The sequence below is a fragment of the Pseudoliparis swirei genome, chromosome 9 (assembly GCF_029220125.1).
Source record: "Pseudoliparis swirei isolate HS2019 ecotype Mariana Trench chromosome 9, NWPU_hadal_v1, whole genome shotgun sequence".
NCBI lineage: Eukaryota > Metazoa > Chordata > Actinopteri > Perciformes > Liparidae > Pseudoliparis > Pseudoliparis swirei.
The window spans coordinates 25,266,960-25,283,301 of record NC_079396.1 but is presented as its reverse complement, the minus strand read 5'-3'; the positions used below and the strand labels follow the sequence as shown (position 1 = coordinate 25,283,301).

Below are 16,342 nucleotides of genomic sequence, written 5' to 3'. Positions count from 1 at the left end.
TAATATATTTTAAATATGCTTATAACCTCTGCAACAGAAAAGAAAGGGCAATAAAAAAAACACATGGAAACAAACCATCAAGCACAAAATAATATTTATTTCTCTCTGAACATACAGTCTGTGATTCGAGTGCAGCAGGGCCGGGTGGGATAATGCACACACACGCACACGCACACACACACAGCAGGCAGAAGCGATCCCACACAGTTTGAATACAAGCCTTTGACAATCGAAGCGAAGTGAGACGAGCTCCTCCTCCTCTTCGTTATCCTCCTCCATCTGCATCGCTGCATCCAAATGAATAGCCAACGACAGTTCTTCCTTCCTCTGCTCACCGAGAATTGGCAGCAGGAGGCGGTGGAACAAAAACCAGATAGAAGGGACGGAGAACAGAAATCTCTTACTTACTATTCTGGAAGTGTTTCACTAAAGCTCTGCTAAAAGGCCAATTCGAACCGAATTGATGGAATAGCAAACACCAAAACAACCACCACCACCATCAATCACCTCTAAACAATCCCAAAACAAAAAAAAGTACAAATATATAATACAATAAAACTGTACAATTCACAGCTTGGCAGAATTGGGATGCTGTGACCTTTGACACGTGTTGTGGAACATCGACCCACCGGAGCCGTGTTGTTTATCTTTGCCGTGTGGAACATGAGCAGCCGGCCATGCTTTGTCAGTGACAGACGAAACCCACTTTATACAGTGTAGGAATCTCTTAAACATAGATCAGAATTAAGGGGAGACTATATTGTGCAAATCCCCCTTATCAAGTGTTTGAATTTTGCAATACATTAATGAAAAGAAAAAAAAAGAATTAAAAAAGGCTGTCAATAAACCTGGGAAATAAACGTAAACGCGACAACGCAAAATCACTTTGCGAGCGTCTCGCTCGTTAATTAAATTTTTTATTAAAGTACCGGGTTTTTTTCTTCGTGTGAATATATAAAGCTCAACTTGTACAGTGGAATCACCTCAGACGATAGCAGCGTTAAAATAAAAGAAAGGAGAAAAAGAGAAAAAAAACTTAAAACATCAAGTAATTTTAAAAGCATCAGACTCGAGTGGTGATTGCGCAACACGTTTCACGTACAGTGTGACGGGACGGCGGAGTCGAGAGAGCGCGTAGCGGCCGCGTTCACGCGTCTGTCCGTCTCTCGGTGAGCCGTAACTTTGTTCCAACTTTTTGTATATTTCGGCTTGCTCCCCCGTCGGAGATAATAAGGCTTGTGGCGAGGCCACGATCAAAGCTTTGTGGAGGGGTTTCAACAACAACAAAAATTGCACTTTTGAGCCTCAGAGCCTTCACATCATAAATTGCTACATTCCGGTCAGAGCGCTACCAGAGGCGTCTGCTGTGGGAGGAAACGGCGAGCGGCTCTGGACTCGGGCCGCGACGCCGTCTGGCGCATCAAGTTGTCCCTTTCAACAAAAAAAAGAGGCCGCGTCCGACTGAACCATTTGACCTGAACAGGGAGTGTGTGTGTGTGTGTGTGTGTGTGTGGGGGGGGGGGGGTTGGCTGCTGGCGTAACTTTTCTTTAAACTTTTATTTTTTCTTTCCTCTCATGAACCGTTTCGTTTCTGCAAGGCAACGGCTCATCGTTCATCTCACCGCTATGGCATTCCATCTGTCACAGGGTGTGTGTGTGGGGGGTGGGGGGGGTAAACAAGGGTTAAAACGTGATTTTATTATTTTAAATAAGAGCATAGTGTTAATAGTGCAGTTCTACAAGGGCATTCATATGTAAACCAAAAACAAACGTTTCCGTAATGCATAAAAAGAAAAGAAAAAGGAGAGTCTGCACTCAAGCTACCGTCGAGTAAAATAACTTGGATGCACGCATGCTTCGTTTCACAGGAGAAAAATAATAATCGAGAAATCAATGTTCAAGGCACTACATTCCTTAATGTGTCTTCATCGTAAATACTGTCCCGTATCTCACACCACGGGCACCCGGACCCCGATGTAGTGTTTAAAAGTGAGAAAGGCAACAAAAATCTAAACTGCGGAAATAAAGTGAAATTTTTTTTTCTTCTTCCGAGGCTGCAGACAAAAGTGTCTCGTGTGGCCGAGTTGAGTCAGAACCAGAAGCCCAAAGAAAGCATTAGGTGTTCAGACATACATACTTAACACGCACTGTATAGGACACACACACACACACACACGGACACACACACACACACACACACACACACACCTGATAGAAGTGTTGAATAAAGAATATCAACACCCGCGTCATGTAATTCACAAGATCAGATGATGTACACGTGTGGCTCTGGTGGTGGTGGGGTGGGGGGGGGGGGGGGGGGGTGAAGTTGTACGATGACCAACAGATGTCAGTGAGCGCATCAGGTAGTCCGAGAGGTTTTCGGACGGGGGCCCAGAGGGTAGGCGTGGAGCCCCGCGTTCGCCACTGCGGCGCAGGGCGTCATTGTTTGCGGCGCCCGGCGGCGGAGGCGTTGGGAGCGACGCCGAGGCCTAAAGCGGCGGGCAGCGGGCAGGAAGTGGGCAGCTGGAACTTGCGGGGGCCGAGGCGGCATTTCATCTGGAAACAGAAGGGAGCGGTTGCACTGAGTCACAGATCTGAGGGTCGACGACACGACCCGCTTCTCGCGTCGTTCGGCCGTCCTCCTCGTCGTCGTCGTCGCTGTGTTCGCATACGACCCGTAATTCAGCCGTGAAGTTTGAACCGCGAGCCGCGAAGCGAGGCACGCGCCGAACCGCGAACGTCTCGCGCGGTCACGCGCCACCGAGAGATCAAAGCACTACCGATCTGTCGTCGTCCGTCCTCCGAGGGATCGCCTCCGTTTTGAGTACCTCGCGTGTGGGCGGCGCCCCGGCCTCCAGGTCCTGCTGGCGGCGGCGCTCTTTGATCTGGTTGAGGGAGGGGCGTGGCCGACCGGGCGCCGCCGCGGCCGCCGCCGCCACGGTCTCCTTCGTCCAGTCGTCCACCAGCTTGTGGAGGTCGTCGGTGAACGTGCCCCTCTTGTTGTTGCTGTTGTTGGTCTGGACCTGAGCGAGCCGCGCGATTGGCCGGGGAGACGGCGAGGGCGTCGTGGTCGCGGCGGGCGGCGGCGGCGGCGTGTGACCGGAGGCCGTGTGAGCCGCGGCGGGGTGGAAAGCCGACCCTGGACAGACACAAAGAGGTATTAGAAAGACGGAAAGCTCAACTTGAAAAAAAAAAAGAGAGAAAGAAAACAAACAAAAAAAGTTGCCGGTCAAATCGATTGGCTGCTTTTTGGCGTAATGTGAGGCGCTTTGGACACAACGGACCTTCATGGAGGACGACTTTAAGAATAGTAGTGGTTTTCAGTCTATGCGTGTACAACTTATTTAACCGCGACATGTTTCGCCAACCTAGCAGCCAAAGGATCGCAACGCGAGCGACTTCCATATCAATGAAATGTTGGATATGAGAAAATTCAGCCGTGCAAAACAACCACAAACGAAAAATCAGTGCAACAATCTGAGGAGCGCCGCAACAGAGTACCGGAAACTACAAAAATAAATATAAAATAAAGTGCACGTACAAAAAAAAGAAGGAGGACTAAAATAGTGAGGGAAGACAGAGAGTAAGAAAGTAAATGAGATAGTTACTACTACTGCGCTCTTTGCCTAGACATAGTCGTTTCAGAGTGGACCCTATAGGAAGGCAAAACAGCACAAGACAGGAACAGTTAGGCCGGGACACACCGCACATGCCACACGCGTGTGGAAAAAAGCTGCTTCAAAAAGCACATTCAGCGATTAAAAACAATCAGGGGGGGGGGGGGGGAAAGGAGGACAAAAGAGGGGGGGTTTAAAAGTGAAGGAGGGCTGGAAGGAAGAGCCGAGGCGTTCTCTTTAAAATCGTCGGGAAGAGTCGACTATCGGACCGATCAGAGAGCACACGAGCCTCGGGGTGAATACCATCGTTGTTTTAACGCTGCCTTCTTCATTAACTTCATTTTAATAACGGAAAACTACACTTTGTATTTTTATTTTTATTTTAAACAATGCTGTATTGGACATAAATCTGGTGAAGAAATGAATTCGCCGTCATCTTAAATCGTCCTTTACGATTTTTAAAGAGTTCAAAGTTTAAATTGAGTTCAGGACGTGTCGTCGGTGGGCGGCGGCGGCGAGACGATGGCGGAAGACTGGATTATAAAAGAGATCCCTGAGAAAGCCTGTGAAACCAAAACGTGAAACCAAAAAGAAAAAAGGAAAGAGCACACAGCTGGAACTCATCAGTCGGAAACATGCAGGTAACTCGGGAGGGAGGAGGAGGAGGAAGAGGAGGAAAAAAAGAAGAGGAAGTAATATTGATGATACAGCCCTTCGTGTGGCGGAGCAAGTCTCCGTCAGTCCTGCACCATGCACGTCGTCTCCGTCCAAACATGAGGGACAGAGAGAGCTGCCTATCGGGGGGAGGGGGGGCTATTTTTTTTTTTAAAATCCCGCCTCTGTGTTAACGTGCAGAGGATCGCTGACTCGGGGAGATGTTAGACAATTAAAATTAACAGTGGATGGAAACACACAAGAGAAGAAAAAGAAAGGAGAACGGTTTTGTTTTGGCATTCTCTCTCCCTCTCGCACATAGAAACACACACACTTGTAAAAACTGGCATCCGGTCTGGTTTTAGACCGGACCTCAGGCTCATGTTTGGAGAGAACGAGCCCCAGTGCGTGAGTTTATTATTTTTTAAAGCCAGAAGCACTGCACAAAGCATTTGTATGAGGGAGGGGGAGAGGGGCATTATAGCCATGGATGAATTGTTTATGAATGGATGTGTGAACTGTGGCCAGACTCCTGATTAAAAAGACGACAAAAAACAACAACCGAGAATATCTAATTTTTCTGCAGCTTGGATATTGGAACACACACACACTTCATGCATAGAAACTGAACGGTGGCTCAGACTCTTTGGGGTCATTGAGAGTTCACCTTTTGTTCCGCATTATCCTTTCTGACCACCGGAGACGGTGACGACACACACACACACACACACACACACACTTCCAACCAGTGAGAGGACACCGATGTTAATAAAGGAAGACGTAACTGGAGCATACGCTCTTTGCAGGGAGGGACAAACATGACGTGGGGACCAAAAAGACGCCGTTATGTAACTTTAAAGGGTGTCCAAGGCCCCGGTTACGACGTCAGGTGACTGCCAGCGGATCCGGAAGCTAAATCCAGAAACGTGACCCCGCTGCACGGAGCAATTGACGATAAAAAAAAAGAAATTTAAAAAAAAGGAAACATTTCCTGGCAGGACGAGCCGTCGCGTTTTCCCTAAATTTTGCGAGATTCAGTCGTCTTTTTAAATGCGAGAAGGTAAAATATCATACGGAAAAAAACTAAAGCTTCGAGGTTGTGGAGGGAGGAGTGGCGGGAGTAGAAAGTGAGTGGCGGGTGAGGAGTGTTAAATAGAAGATCCACTAAATTACAGATACATTTCTTTAATTTGTGTTTGTTTGGAATGGTTGGTAGAAGAGAGAGAGAGAGAGAGGCAGGTTAAATAAAGAGAAGGTGGAAATGAGCGAGGGGAAATAGAAAAGAACAAATACAAACAGATGGACAGAGACACAGGTCCACTGAGGAATCTAGTGCGTGGTTTGCTACTAGACTTATAGGTGACTCTCTCTGACGTTTGGTGGTAAACCGTCCAGCCTGCGAAGATGAAATATAAAAGAGGGAAGAAGAGAAGAAACAAAGAGAGACTGGGATGAGAAACCCCCCACCATCAACCAAAAAAAAAAAAAAAGCACCAGCAAAAAAGGACACAGAGAAGAAAACAAGTGCACGATACGCCGGGTGCCGCTACATCACCTGGTGATGAGCTCGGCCAATTAGACGTCTGAACACAGAGAGCGTCGTCGGCGAGGACAGAGTGAGTACGACCAAGATTATTCGTGGGTTTATTAACTCATCATTTGCTTCATTCGTGTCCCCAAACATGCTTTTGTAAACGGCGTGTAGGAGAAGATATATACTGCAACAACTTTAAACTCCACATCAGAATGATCAAATAATAATTCATTAAAAGCTAAATTTATTCGGAAACCACATCATTTAAAATCGGCACGTTACACAGGAAATAAAAAGAGCTAAAACGACTGAAAAAACAGAAATCTGCTTCGTCAATGCACGGAGCTGTGGAATTATTGACCATCTTAAATTCAACTAAACTTTTAAACAACTTAACTTAAAATGACCTGGCAAACCGCTTGTGGAACAATCTCAAAGTTACAGTGAGATTTAAAAAATATTGTTGGCAAACTCAATAAAGTTGCCACAGGCTGTTGGAATGGAGCGATAGAAAGTATTAAAAAAAAGAGTATTTAAAAATGTGTCTTGAATAATAAAATATGGTTTTATAAACCATGTACACTGTTTTTAGTATGCGTGTTCGTATCATATTTACATCACGTTCTCGGCATTAACTGAATATTAACTCCATCTTTTATTTCTCCCGATGGGACACACACACAACATAGGACTTGAGTATAATCAGAATGGAAATATACAATGCACTTAATTTATTGTATATATAATCGGCTCAGAAATATGAAACACATATTTCTAAGTGGTGTGTTTGTGTCTAATCCTTCGAGGCGAGACTCTTCCTGCGACTTGTAAGATGTTGTCCTTATCCCTAGTGGCTGTTTTGTAGATGGCATGTCCGATCCACACATCACACACACGTCAGCATGCACGTGACCTCAGAATGTGTACCTTGGCCGGGGCCGGCTTGGTTGGCGGCCGTGGCGTCCCCGTGCAGCCCGCCGTAGATGTTGTCGGAGGAGAACGAGCCCTTCAGGGAACAGGGCTGCTGCGTGTGGACCTGCTCCGCATGCGGCCCTCCGCCGGGCCGATTGCTGCAGCTGGAGCCGCCGCTGGACTGAGAGGAGCCGTCCGACAGGACCGAGCTCTTAGCCGGGGAGCTGGACGAGCTGGCGGCGCTCTCACCTGAAACGGACACAAAAGAGAAGAGCGAGTCAGAGTGAATCGCTCTGTGAATCACACATTCCTACGGTTTCCTGAACCGTTTTCAGCTTTTCACACGACTCTCGCATCCAGAGCCCACACACACACATATACACACACCTTTCCTCTCCGCGGAGGTGTTTAGATTGTTTTTGAGCTGCTGCACCATTGGATTGAGCAGTTTCCCGGCCTTCAGCTTGTGCTTGCTGGCCCGCCGCCTGTGGCCACTAGGGGGCACCGCGTGCAGCAGGCCGACGTTGGGGGGCAGCGCTTTGCCCAGCCCCGTGTACAGATGCTCGATCTCGTTCCTCTGGAACGCCTGCAGCTCGGAGATCTCCTTCATGTGTCTAGTGAGAAGGAGACAGACACAGAAGATGAACTGCCTGCATGTTCTGAAGCATTCCCTCAGTGATTTACTCTCCACTGAAGCCTCCGTGCAGACATCCGTATGAAGTCATTCACAAACCTCTCCCGTCTCTCAGAAACAAGGTTGCGTCGACTCAAGTGTAAACTAGAACGGGCACTCGGTAGAGCGCATACCTTCGCATATCACACGATTGGGCATTGAATTATGAACATTTTGGCATTAGTTGCATGCCAATTGGATAGAAATTGACCGTGCTATGGTAAAAAGAAGATTTTGACCTTTTCATGACCTTGACCTTTGACCCGATCGATCCCAAAATCTAAACAAATGGTACCCGGATGATAAACAATCATCCTACCAAATTTCATGCGATTCGGTTTAATACTTTTTGAGTTATGCGAGGAACACGCATACAAAGAAATAAATACACGTCGATCAAAACATTACCTTCCGCATTTTCAATGCGAAGGTAATAATACAATAAAATAAACTCAACAACACTGAAGCGTTCGATGAGCACGTCGTTGTGTTATTTGTGCTTTCGGCTATTTGTTATTCAGTTATTCCTTTGCATCTGGCTGCCAGAGATCAGCAGTCAAAGCAGCGTTTCACCTCCGGTACTTGAATGCATCACGATGAAAAGAGTCAAATCATCCTCACTGCACATGCGCCACACTTACAGACGCCAATGAACGGACGATTTCTTCCGCTAGTTGATAAGTGGCTATTTTAGAAAGTTAATAACACTTCGTTTCATGCCATTACTTTGGGATTCCTCGGCTACGAGTCAAGATAAACGCCGCCGCCTGCCGCCTTAAGTCCTGGTCCAGTGATTTCAAGCCAAGGGACACAAAAGTATTATGAAATGTTTCCTGAAATATACGTCGTCACAGATTAGTTGGGCTCACATGCTTGTGGAAAAGGGGAATTATTTAAGTTTATCTTCCAACATAATTTTTCTTTCAAAGCAGGAATGAGTGAATGAGTCATCTCACCAGACCAATGAATTGGTAAATAACACTAATTGTAACAACTTGGTAACGTCACTGACCTACTTATAATTAAGAGAAGCTGCAACATTGTTTTTCATGCACTCGTCAATTTTGAGATTATTTTGCTTCCAAAACATTTATTCTTTTAGAATATAAAACATCAAAAATTCACATTCAGGTGTTTACATTTTTTTTGTGGCATATTTAAACGTAACATTTCAGAAAAACCAAAAACTAATCGTCTTAATGAAAGTAATCAAAACTGAGGAAGTTTCAAGGCGATGTCAAATGTAATAAATAATATGTAATAAATATCTTTAAAATCTTTCTAAATGAGATTTCTGTCAGACTGAGCCAGTAATATTTTCTAATGTATGAAGTGGTGCAAAGAGATATTTAAAGTTTCCTTATGTCTTCATCCAAAGCTCTGATGTCTGTATAGAAGTAATCAACTGGGTCAAGTTCCATGGATGAACCTAAGTTAGTTCTCGTTAGCGCGAGTGTGGATGTGCATGTGTGTCTACGTCTCGGTTACTTTACTTTTCTCTCAGCTTCTGCAGCTCTTTCCTCATATCCGCATCCTCAAACTCAGAGTCGTTGTCACTGCTGATGTACGACGGCTGGGCGTGTCCGGCGGGCGGCGCGGGGGCGTGGCCGTTCATCGCCGCGGGCTGTCGGCTCGGCGAGTCGCAGCTCTGCTCGCTTTTGCCGCGACCCGAGCGCCGCAGGAAGGCCACGGCCCTCTTCATGAGGTCGCCGCCGCCGTGCTCGGACGGCGGGGCGGAGTAGTCGCGATGGGTCAGGGCGCCCGTCGTCTGGGCCCGGGGGATGTGGCGCGGCGTGACATCGGGGCTGGTCGTCGGCGTGGCCCGGTAGACGTTCGGCGGGGAGGAGCAGCGGTTACCGCCGTTCGGTTTGGACGTTCCCGTGGGATCGGCTGCGGGCGCCACGGAGGATTTGTCCACGGACGCGCAGTCCTCGTCTTCCCCATCCGGGCCCTGGGACTGGCTGTACGAGCCCGCAGAACCACTAGAGGGCGCCGGAGAACTGCAGGCGCTGCCACTCTTCTTGCCTTTCTCTAAACGGCAAATGACGTCAGGTGGCGTGGGGATGATCTGGAAGGAACAGGAGGCCTGTGTTCGTAACCGAGTTAGGGTCCATAAACATCCACTGATGCGGAGAACTGGACCCAATTCAAAACAGAGTGATCTAATAATACTTCATGACTGATGTAATGTAATTTACATTTGGTCAAAAGGGACATTTAGTGGATTCTTACTTGAAAAAGGCTTTTGGAGCCGGATGAACCGGAGCTGGTGGCCACGTCTCTCCGGTTGGAAACCCTGTTAGTGGCTAGAGGAACGGGGACAATGAAAACCAGCGGGCAGCGACAACGTGGACGACATTACATAACGGATGCCACCTACCTGCCACCGCAGAGTCACTTAGTGCACCCACGCCGTCCGTGTGCTCAGGAATCTGAGGCTAACAGAGAAAAAGAGAAAGAGGTGTTTGTGTGTGTGTGTGTGGGAGGTCGCAATTGATTAGCATAAAGTGATAAATCGTTACATGTGCTAGACATCAATATTCTCCTGACCCCTAGTTTGGTCTGTGACTCAGACCCTGATTTTTTTTTTTCATGCACACAGAGAGAAACACACACACACACACACACAAAATGAAGCTGCCAGAGAAAGAGATCCCGATGAGTTACGGTGCCGAGGGCAGTAATTGTGTTACCCGACCCGCTTCCTAAACACGGTATTCGTCTTGCTCTGAAAAGCCAATAGTCAAACTGATGATACAGTGCAGGGAAACGATTCAATGATGTTGCCATTAACTTAGCTCCTTACCAGCGTCTGAATGCTCAGATTTCTCACACATGTCAACACACACACAAACAAACAAATTGTTTATGAATGGATGTGTGAACTGTGGCCAGACTCCTGATTAAAAATACGACAAAAAACAACAACCTAGAATATCTAATTTTTCGGCAGCTTGGATATTGGAGGACACACACACACACACACACGTGTGTATTTTACCAGCAGCTCTCCTTTCTTCTTGGTCTGGGCTCCCTCGGAGCTCTGGCCGTCTGAGCCGACTCCCTCTGCACCGGCGACCTGGGGGTCGGACGCGGCGCTGCAGGGCTGGGAGGGCGCGTGCTCCTGATACAACAGGTTCCTCAGCTTCTCGTCCAACGTCTTGATGGTGCGGTCCGCGAACTCCACCCTGCGCGGCCCCTCGCTGTCCGACTCGCCCGGCCCGCCGCCCGCCGGCTGCTGGTGGCCCGACGGCTGGGCGTTCTGCGGGGCCTGGTGCGCCGGACTCTGGGGCTGAGAGGTGACCGTGCCGGGCTGCATGGGCGTGGCGTAGGGCTGCTGCAGGACCACGGACTGATGGGAGGCCAGCTGGGGGGGCACTTCTCCAGAGGGACTGGCCTTCTGATTGGGCGGATTCGTTTGGGAAGCTCCTCCTCCGTTATCGAAAGCGCTCACGTCCAGAGAGACGGGCGGCGTGATGGCGCAGCATGGAATGTCCGTTACCATGGAGACGGCGGAGACGCAAGGCTCTTCCACCGGAAGGAAGTTGAGATGGCTGGCGGCGGCGGCGAGGGTGAGTTTATTCACACAGGGCTGAGGCTGCTGGACCCGGGTCCCGTCAACGTTCTGGTCTTGAGGCTGAACGGAGGCCTGCGCTGCAGGGGGCAAAGAGGAGGAGGAGGAGGAGGGGGGGGCTTCCGGAGGACACGGATGCGACTGGGGTCGCCGCTGCTGTCGTGTTGCTGTTGGGCCGGACTGATGAGGAGGCAGCCTTTTCAGATTCTGGGGGGGGGGCATAAAAAGATCGGTTAATAAGGAGCAGATCCGATTGGGAGCTAAACAGCCACTATGAGGGGAGTCTGGCTCTGGGTGCCCGAGTGTTACGTCGCTGCCTGTCTCCTTCCCCATCAGGCTCATTGCAGCAGCACTCTTATATAACTGACCAACAGATGAACCGCACAGAGGCACCCTCTAATGCACGCGCACCATCTTCACGACGACACAGCAGCAAGTCAGGCAGAAAACATTCAGCTTGTACTGGAGAAAATATACCAGCGGCAGAGAGAGCTGCTGCTCGTCGGGCTCAGATGGCGAAGTCGTGAATGATGCATTAATGATGCAGCGTTTCTGAGTGTGCGGCATACCCTGCGCGGCAGAGGTGTGAGATGGCGTCTGCTCTTTGTCCAATATCGGCGTCTCGGCCACGGGGCAGATGATGAACCAGCGCTTGCCAGTGTGGAGGACTGAGGGCGAAAAAGAATGCACATCTACTTTAATATCAATTCAGTAAAAGAGCTAAACGTACCAACTGACAGAAAAGGAATGAGAGGAAACGTCTAATCAATTCAGAAGGTCACCCTCACATTGTCATAGGCCCTCGTTAAAATGCACGTGTGCAGGGAGGCAGCTGAGTTTAGCTGTATCTTGAAAGAGGGAGTGGATTACATAACTTGGAGGTGGCTCAAAATCTTACCGTTCTGCTGGTACACCAGCTGCGGTGTGCTGGGTGCAGAAGCCTTCAAGAAAGGGGAAGGATTACTACACAGATTGTATGCATTATTAAGCATTATTAAGCATTTAAAATGTTTTCTCAACCAGTCCCCCCCAAAAAAAGCTGAACCTGAGAAACAAATTCAGTTAGAGCTAAATGTCCCATCAGCTGGAACGCTATTTTTGGCAGGAGTGCAGAGTCATCTCGAGTCGGGATGATGAATCCAAGGCGATCGCGACTATTCACCGTCAACGGCGGCTCCCGTTCTCACCTCGGTTCCTAGAGCGCTGGCGCCGTCGCTCTGTTTGGGACTGTCTCCGTGGTCGGAGTTCCTCTCGCCCTCGGCGTCCTCGCTCAGCATGTCCTCGGCCTTGTCCACGATGTCCTTGAGCTGCTCGATGAACACTTCTCTTTCCAGCGGCAGAATGAAGTCGTTCTCCACCTGCGGCGACGGAACATCGGAGAGCTTTCAGCAGGTCAAATATGCCTGGAATCAAACTGCGAATTAAACGCGCCTCGGAAAGAGTATCAGATACATTTTCTATTCGATAAGCCCCCGAGAGTTTAGAATCATATCGTAACCTTAAGCCATAAATATTTATCTATCCACCTATGAACACGAGCCCAATGCAAATTGCTTGGGACAGGAGGAGCGAGAGAGAGAGAGAGAGAGAGACAAATAGTTTTGCTGCATTGCAGCTCAGGACAGCAACAGGGGGAGTTTCAGAGTTCTGAGCTTCCAGGAAGCATCTCGGGCAGCTTGCAGCTCGCCCCGAAAAAACAACAACCCTTCGAGGGTTCGTCTCCGACGTACCATGTATGTCGCAATCTCTTCCGGTGCGTCGCCATCCAGGTCAAACTTGAAAGTGACCATCTTGTGGTTATGAGTTTCCAACTGGCACTCCACCATCTTGTCGCCAGTGTTGCACACCTGCGACGAGAGCAGACGGCCGTAAATGCATCGTACGCTTCTACGTTATTTGTTTTCTTTCCTTCGAGAGATGTTTTTTGCCGTGGGAAGATATTTCGGCGACCCACGTTGAGCATGTTGAGCTTGGGCCTGCTGATCTTCTCTTGCCGAGAACGGGTGCGCGTGGACCGGCGGTGGTGCTTGCGGACTTTGCCTCCGTGGGTCCCGTCGCAACCGTCGCTCATCTCCTTCCCCGAGGTGGCGTCGGAGTTGATGCTGAGGAGAGAGGCGAGGGCATCGGTTAAAGCATTTGTGGAGTTTGGCCGTCTGCTGCAAGCCGACAAGGCTCCTGGTCGAACGTGTTCGGGACCGTTGCCCCAAGAAACAACGTCAGATTGACGAACAGAGAAATAGTAAACACAGGGTTCCTACACATTTTGACCAATGGATTTCCAGGACTTTTCCAGGACTTTTCCATGACTTAACCAAAATTCCATGACGAAACTGAAATCTCGGTATAAACATGAACATTTTAGAAAATGTTGCGTATTGAGAGAGTATGCCGGCTTATAATTTGAGCATCTTTCGTTAAAAATGTTTTTTTATTATTTCAAACTCGGCGTAAATGAACATGTGATTATAACAAATTTCCATGACTTTTCCAAAACTTTTATGATTTAAGTTTTTTCCATGACTTTTCCAGGCCTGGAAATGACCATTTTGAAATGCCATGACTGTTCCAGGTTTGCTGAGTGAAGAGCTTTTGTGGAGTTTATCTGCTCTGGAATGCCTGCAGGATTTGGCAAGAGCCTGTTATATCAACCATGGGTGACACTCAACTTAAAAAGGCTTGAAAGAGATATAGATTAGTGGGGGATAAGCTATCCACTATTGATTATGAGGGAGCAACCGATCTTAAACCAAAAGGAGGTATAGCGGCCGCCGGTCACCACGAGGCGGAGGATTGATGGATGCCATAAGAGGGTTCCTCAGGGTGCACTCCGGCCCTGCAGACGGCCGTCCTTTGGCCGATGACAGACGGCGGTAAATCCACATTAGAAAGTAAACAGTCAATGCTTTTGGTTTTACTTTTTGTTTGAGACATAAGAGGAATATCGTCAACCAATGCACGGTTTCGAGATGGGTGTGGCTACTGCAACCATGTCAACAATAGAGCCTGGAATGATTTCAATCTGCAGTAAGAGAGGAGTTCAAACTGCTCTAGACCCGGCAGAATGCTGCTCGAGACTCTAAAGTCCATTGAACAGCACATGTGGGCAAAGTTGACTCCCATCCGATATACATGTGTTACAACTCTGAGAATCCAAGACGGATGTGGCTAAAGCGGGTACCTGTCATAGCTCTGTCCTCCAGTGTGTTTCTCTGCTGCTTGATCCTACGGAACAGATGCAGAAACAATTAATGAGACATTTATTCGACATTCCGGATGGTGACTTGAGAGGACGTGCGGTGACAATACATGGGACTGCACGAGCATATTTGCAAAGGACATGGACAGTGGAAGAAATCTAAAAATGAGAACCAGTGAGTCACGTGGCCATACCTCCGCGTTGGTCTCCGTTGGACCCGGAGCTCCGCCGTGACCACCGAGCTGTTTCTGCCGAGTCAGATTGAAACTAGCAGACCCAGATAATGCTTTCTGAGAGTCAGAGTGCTGCAGTACAGGAATCTGGCTCTGAACCGGCCGGCACGGGTTCTTGTTGTCCAGCTGGCCAGCGGCGGCGACCGGGCCCACGTCGGACCCGTTCTGCAACGGCGAGGAGAAGACCGCGGGCCGGCCGAGCTGAGCGGACGGGACGAGCTCGGGGTGGCCGACCTGCGCCTGCTGGGTGAAGACAAACATTAAGACGCCATCTTGGAAGAGTCTCAATCCAAAAGCTTGAATATCTCAAAACATAAGATTCAACAGGGTTTGAATTTACGAAGTGCAGCGACATGAATTGAATTAATCCGACTTTAAAGTTTCAACAAGGAACTTTTATTTCGTGTTGATTTTGGTAGCCCCTGCGGACCAAAGTGATGTGTATCTCTCTGGAAAACCTCTACGTCTACTCTGCTCAGCCCTGGTTCTGGTTCTCCCATGACTCTCTTCCCTCCAGCGGGTCCAGCAACGCGGCCCCGGGGCCTCCAGCAGCGGGGTGTCGGTTGCTGCTGGAGGCCCCCGGCTGGAGTCTGAGCCGAAAGAGCTTCTGGTGAACCTGCGTGATTTCATCGCGTCGTGCGCCGAATCCAACCGATGACGCGCACGACTATGTCGGAATAGTTCCGAGTGTCATCGGCCGGCGGCCTCGTTTACGTATGTAGGTCACAGCGTTCAGTACGAGACATGACCAGTTAAAATAAGTTCCTCACACTAACTTTAACGTGTCAACTAGGATTATCTCACAGGCAAAAGGTTCCGGTTCACACCCTCTTGGTAAACATCTGCACTCCACTGCAGCCGATATAATTACCTGTATCAGAGGCTGAGTGCCGCCATTTGTGGGAGGGTGTGTGCTCTGGCACGGGGCAGTGTGTGTGTGTAAGGGGTGGGCGGCTGGTGCCGGTATAAGTGCAGGTTGCGAACGAGAAGCGTCGGGTCTAACACTCTGCTGCAGAACAGCGGTGTGCTGGTGCTGCAGGGATGCGGGTCCCGCCTTGCTCAGCGCGGGGGAGGGGGGAGGCATGAGGGACGCCGAGGCGTTCTCAATGTGCAGAGGAGAAAGGGGGGAAACAGAGGGGGTGACACTCTGTCCGGGAGAGAGGAAGATGTGATTGAGAGAAGAGGAGGCATTGCAGGAGTGGGGGTACGAGGAGTCACAGTCGGTCACAGCGGTCATCACCTGGATGGTGGGATACTGGGAAGGAAACTAAAAAGAAAAGGGAAAAATACAAATAAAAAGAAAGAAAGTGAAAAATCAAATAATATCGAGAGAAAAGAACAAACACAGGAGGGCGATGCATCAAGACAACTTGTGTCCAATCCATATTTGTATTAGTCTGTAAAATTCAGAAAGGTCGGGGAAGAAAATCTGCTGATGTGTACAATATTCACAGACACAAGGAGAATGAACGGGGATTATCCAAGTGAGATATCAGTGGGAGCTGCAAGAACAGACAATACCTGGGATGGGTGTGTTGGGGGTAGCGAGTTTGGAATCTGCAGAGGTTGGAGGGGCCCGTGGCCCAGTCCCTGAGCCGTCGACTGTGGACCCGGCAGTACCTGGGCCGGCGCACTTGAAGCCGACTGGCTGACATTCTGCCCGTGGCCCAGTCCATCTTGTCCAAGCTGTGAAATGCTATGGCCAGCAGGAATATTCTACAGAAGAAGAAACAAATAATACCAAAAAAAAAAGAGGGAGGAAGGTTAATAATTGGCGGAGCATCCGGTTTGGAAATCTGCATCTCCTGCTTTTGACCCAGATTAGAATAGCTCCTGTTTTCCACGTTGTCCCTAAAGCCTGGAATCGAGTCTGAATCTGCTGCGCATGCTGGAGCGCCGCAGAGCGAGCCCGGAGGGGGGGGGGGGGTGCAAGCGGCTAAGACCGACGT

At 49.1% G+C, this 16,342-nt stretch overlaps 1 protein-coding gene across 1 annotated transcript in view; it reads right to left on the bottom strand.

Annotated features, from left to right (window-relative positions):
• Nucleotides 1-77: 77 nt before the first annotated feature.
• Nucleotides 78-16,342, bottom strand: part of LOC130199001 (serine/threonine-protein kinase WNK2-like) — a 44,114-nt gene continuing 27,849 nt past the window's right edge. The window contains 20 exon segments of the mRNA XM_056422154.1: nt 78-2,556; nt 2,829-3,139; nt 3,609-3,653; nt 5,569-5,667; nt 6,733-6,966; nt 7,105-7,331; nt 8,884-9,458; nt 9,623-9,696; nt 9,771-9,828; nt 10,392-11,078; nt 11,080-11,171; nt 11,534-11,632; nt 11,863-11,905; nt 12,152-12,322; nt 12,695-12,811; nt 12,919-13,066; nt 14,143-14,186; nt 14,355-14,636; nt 15,265-15,660; nt 15,915-16,109. Coding sequence (XP_056278129.1) covers nt 2,440-2,556; nt 2,829-3,139; nt 3,609-3,653; nt 5,569-5,667; nt 6,733-6,966; nt 7,105-7,331; nt 8,884-9,458; nt 9,623-9,696; nt 9,771-9,828; nt 10,392-11,078; nt 11,080-11,171; nt 11,534-11,632; nt 11,863-11,905; nt 12,152-12,322; nt 12,695-12,811; nt 12,919-13,066; nt 14,143-14,186; nt 14,355-14,636; nt 15,265-15,660; nt 15,915-16,109 — 4,014 coding nt within the window. The 3' untranslated portion in view covers nt 78-2,439.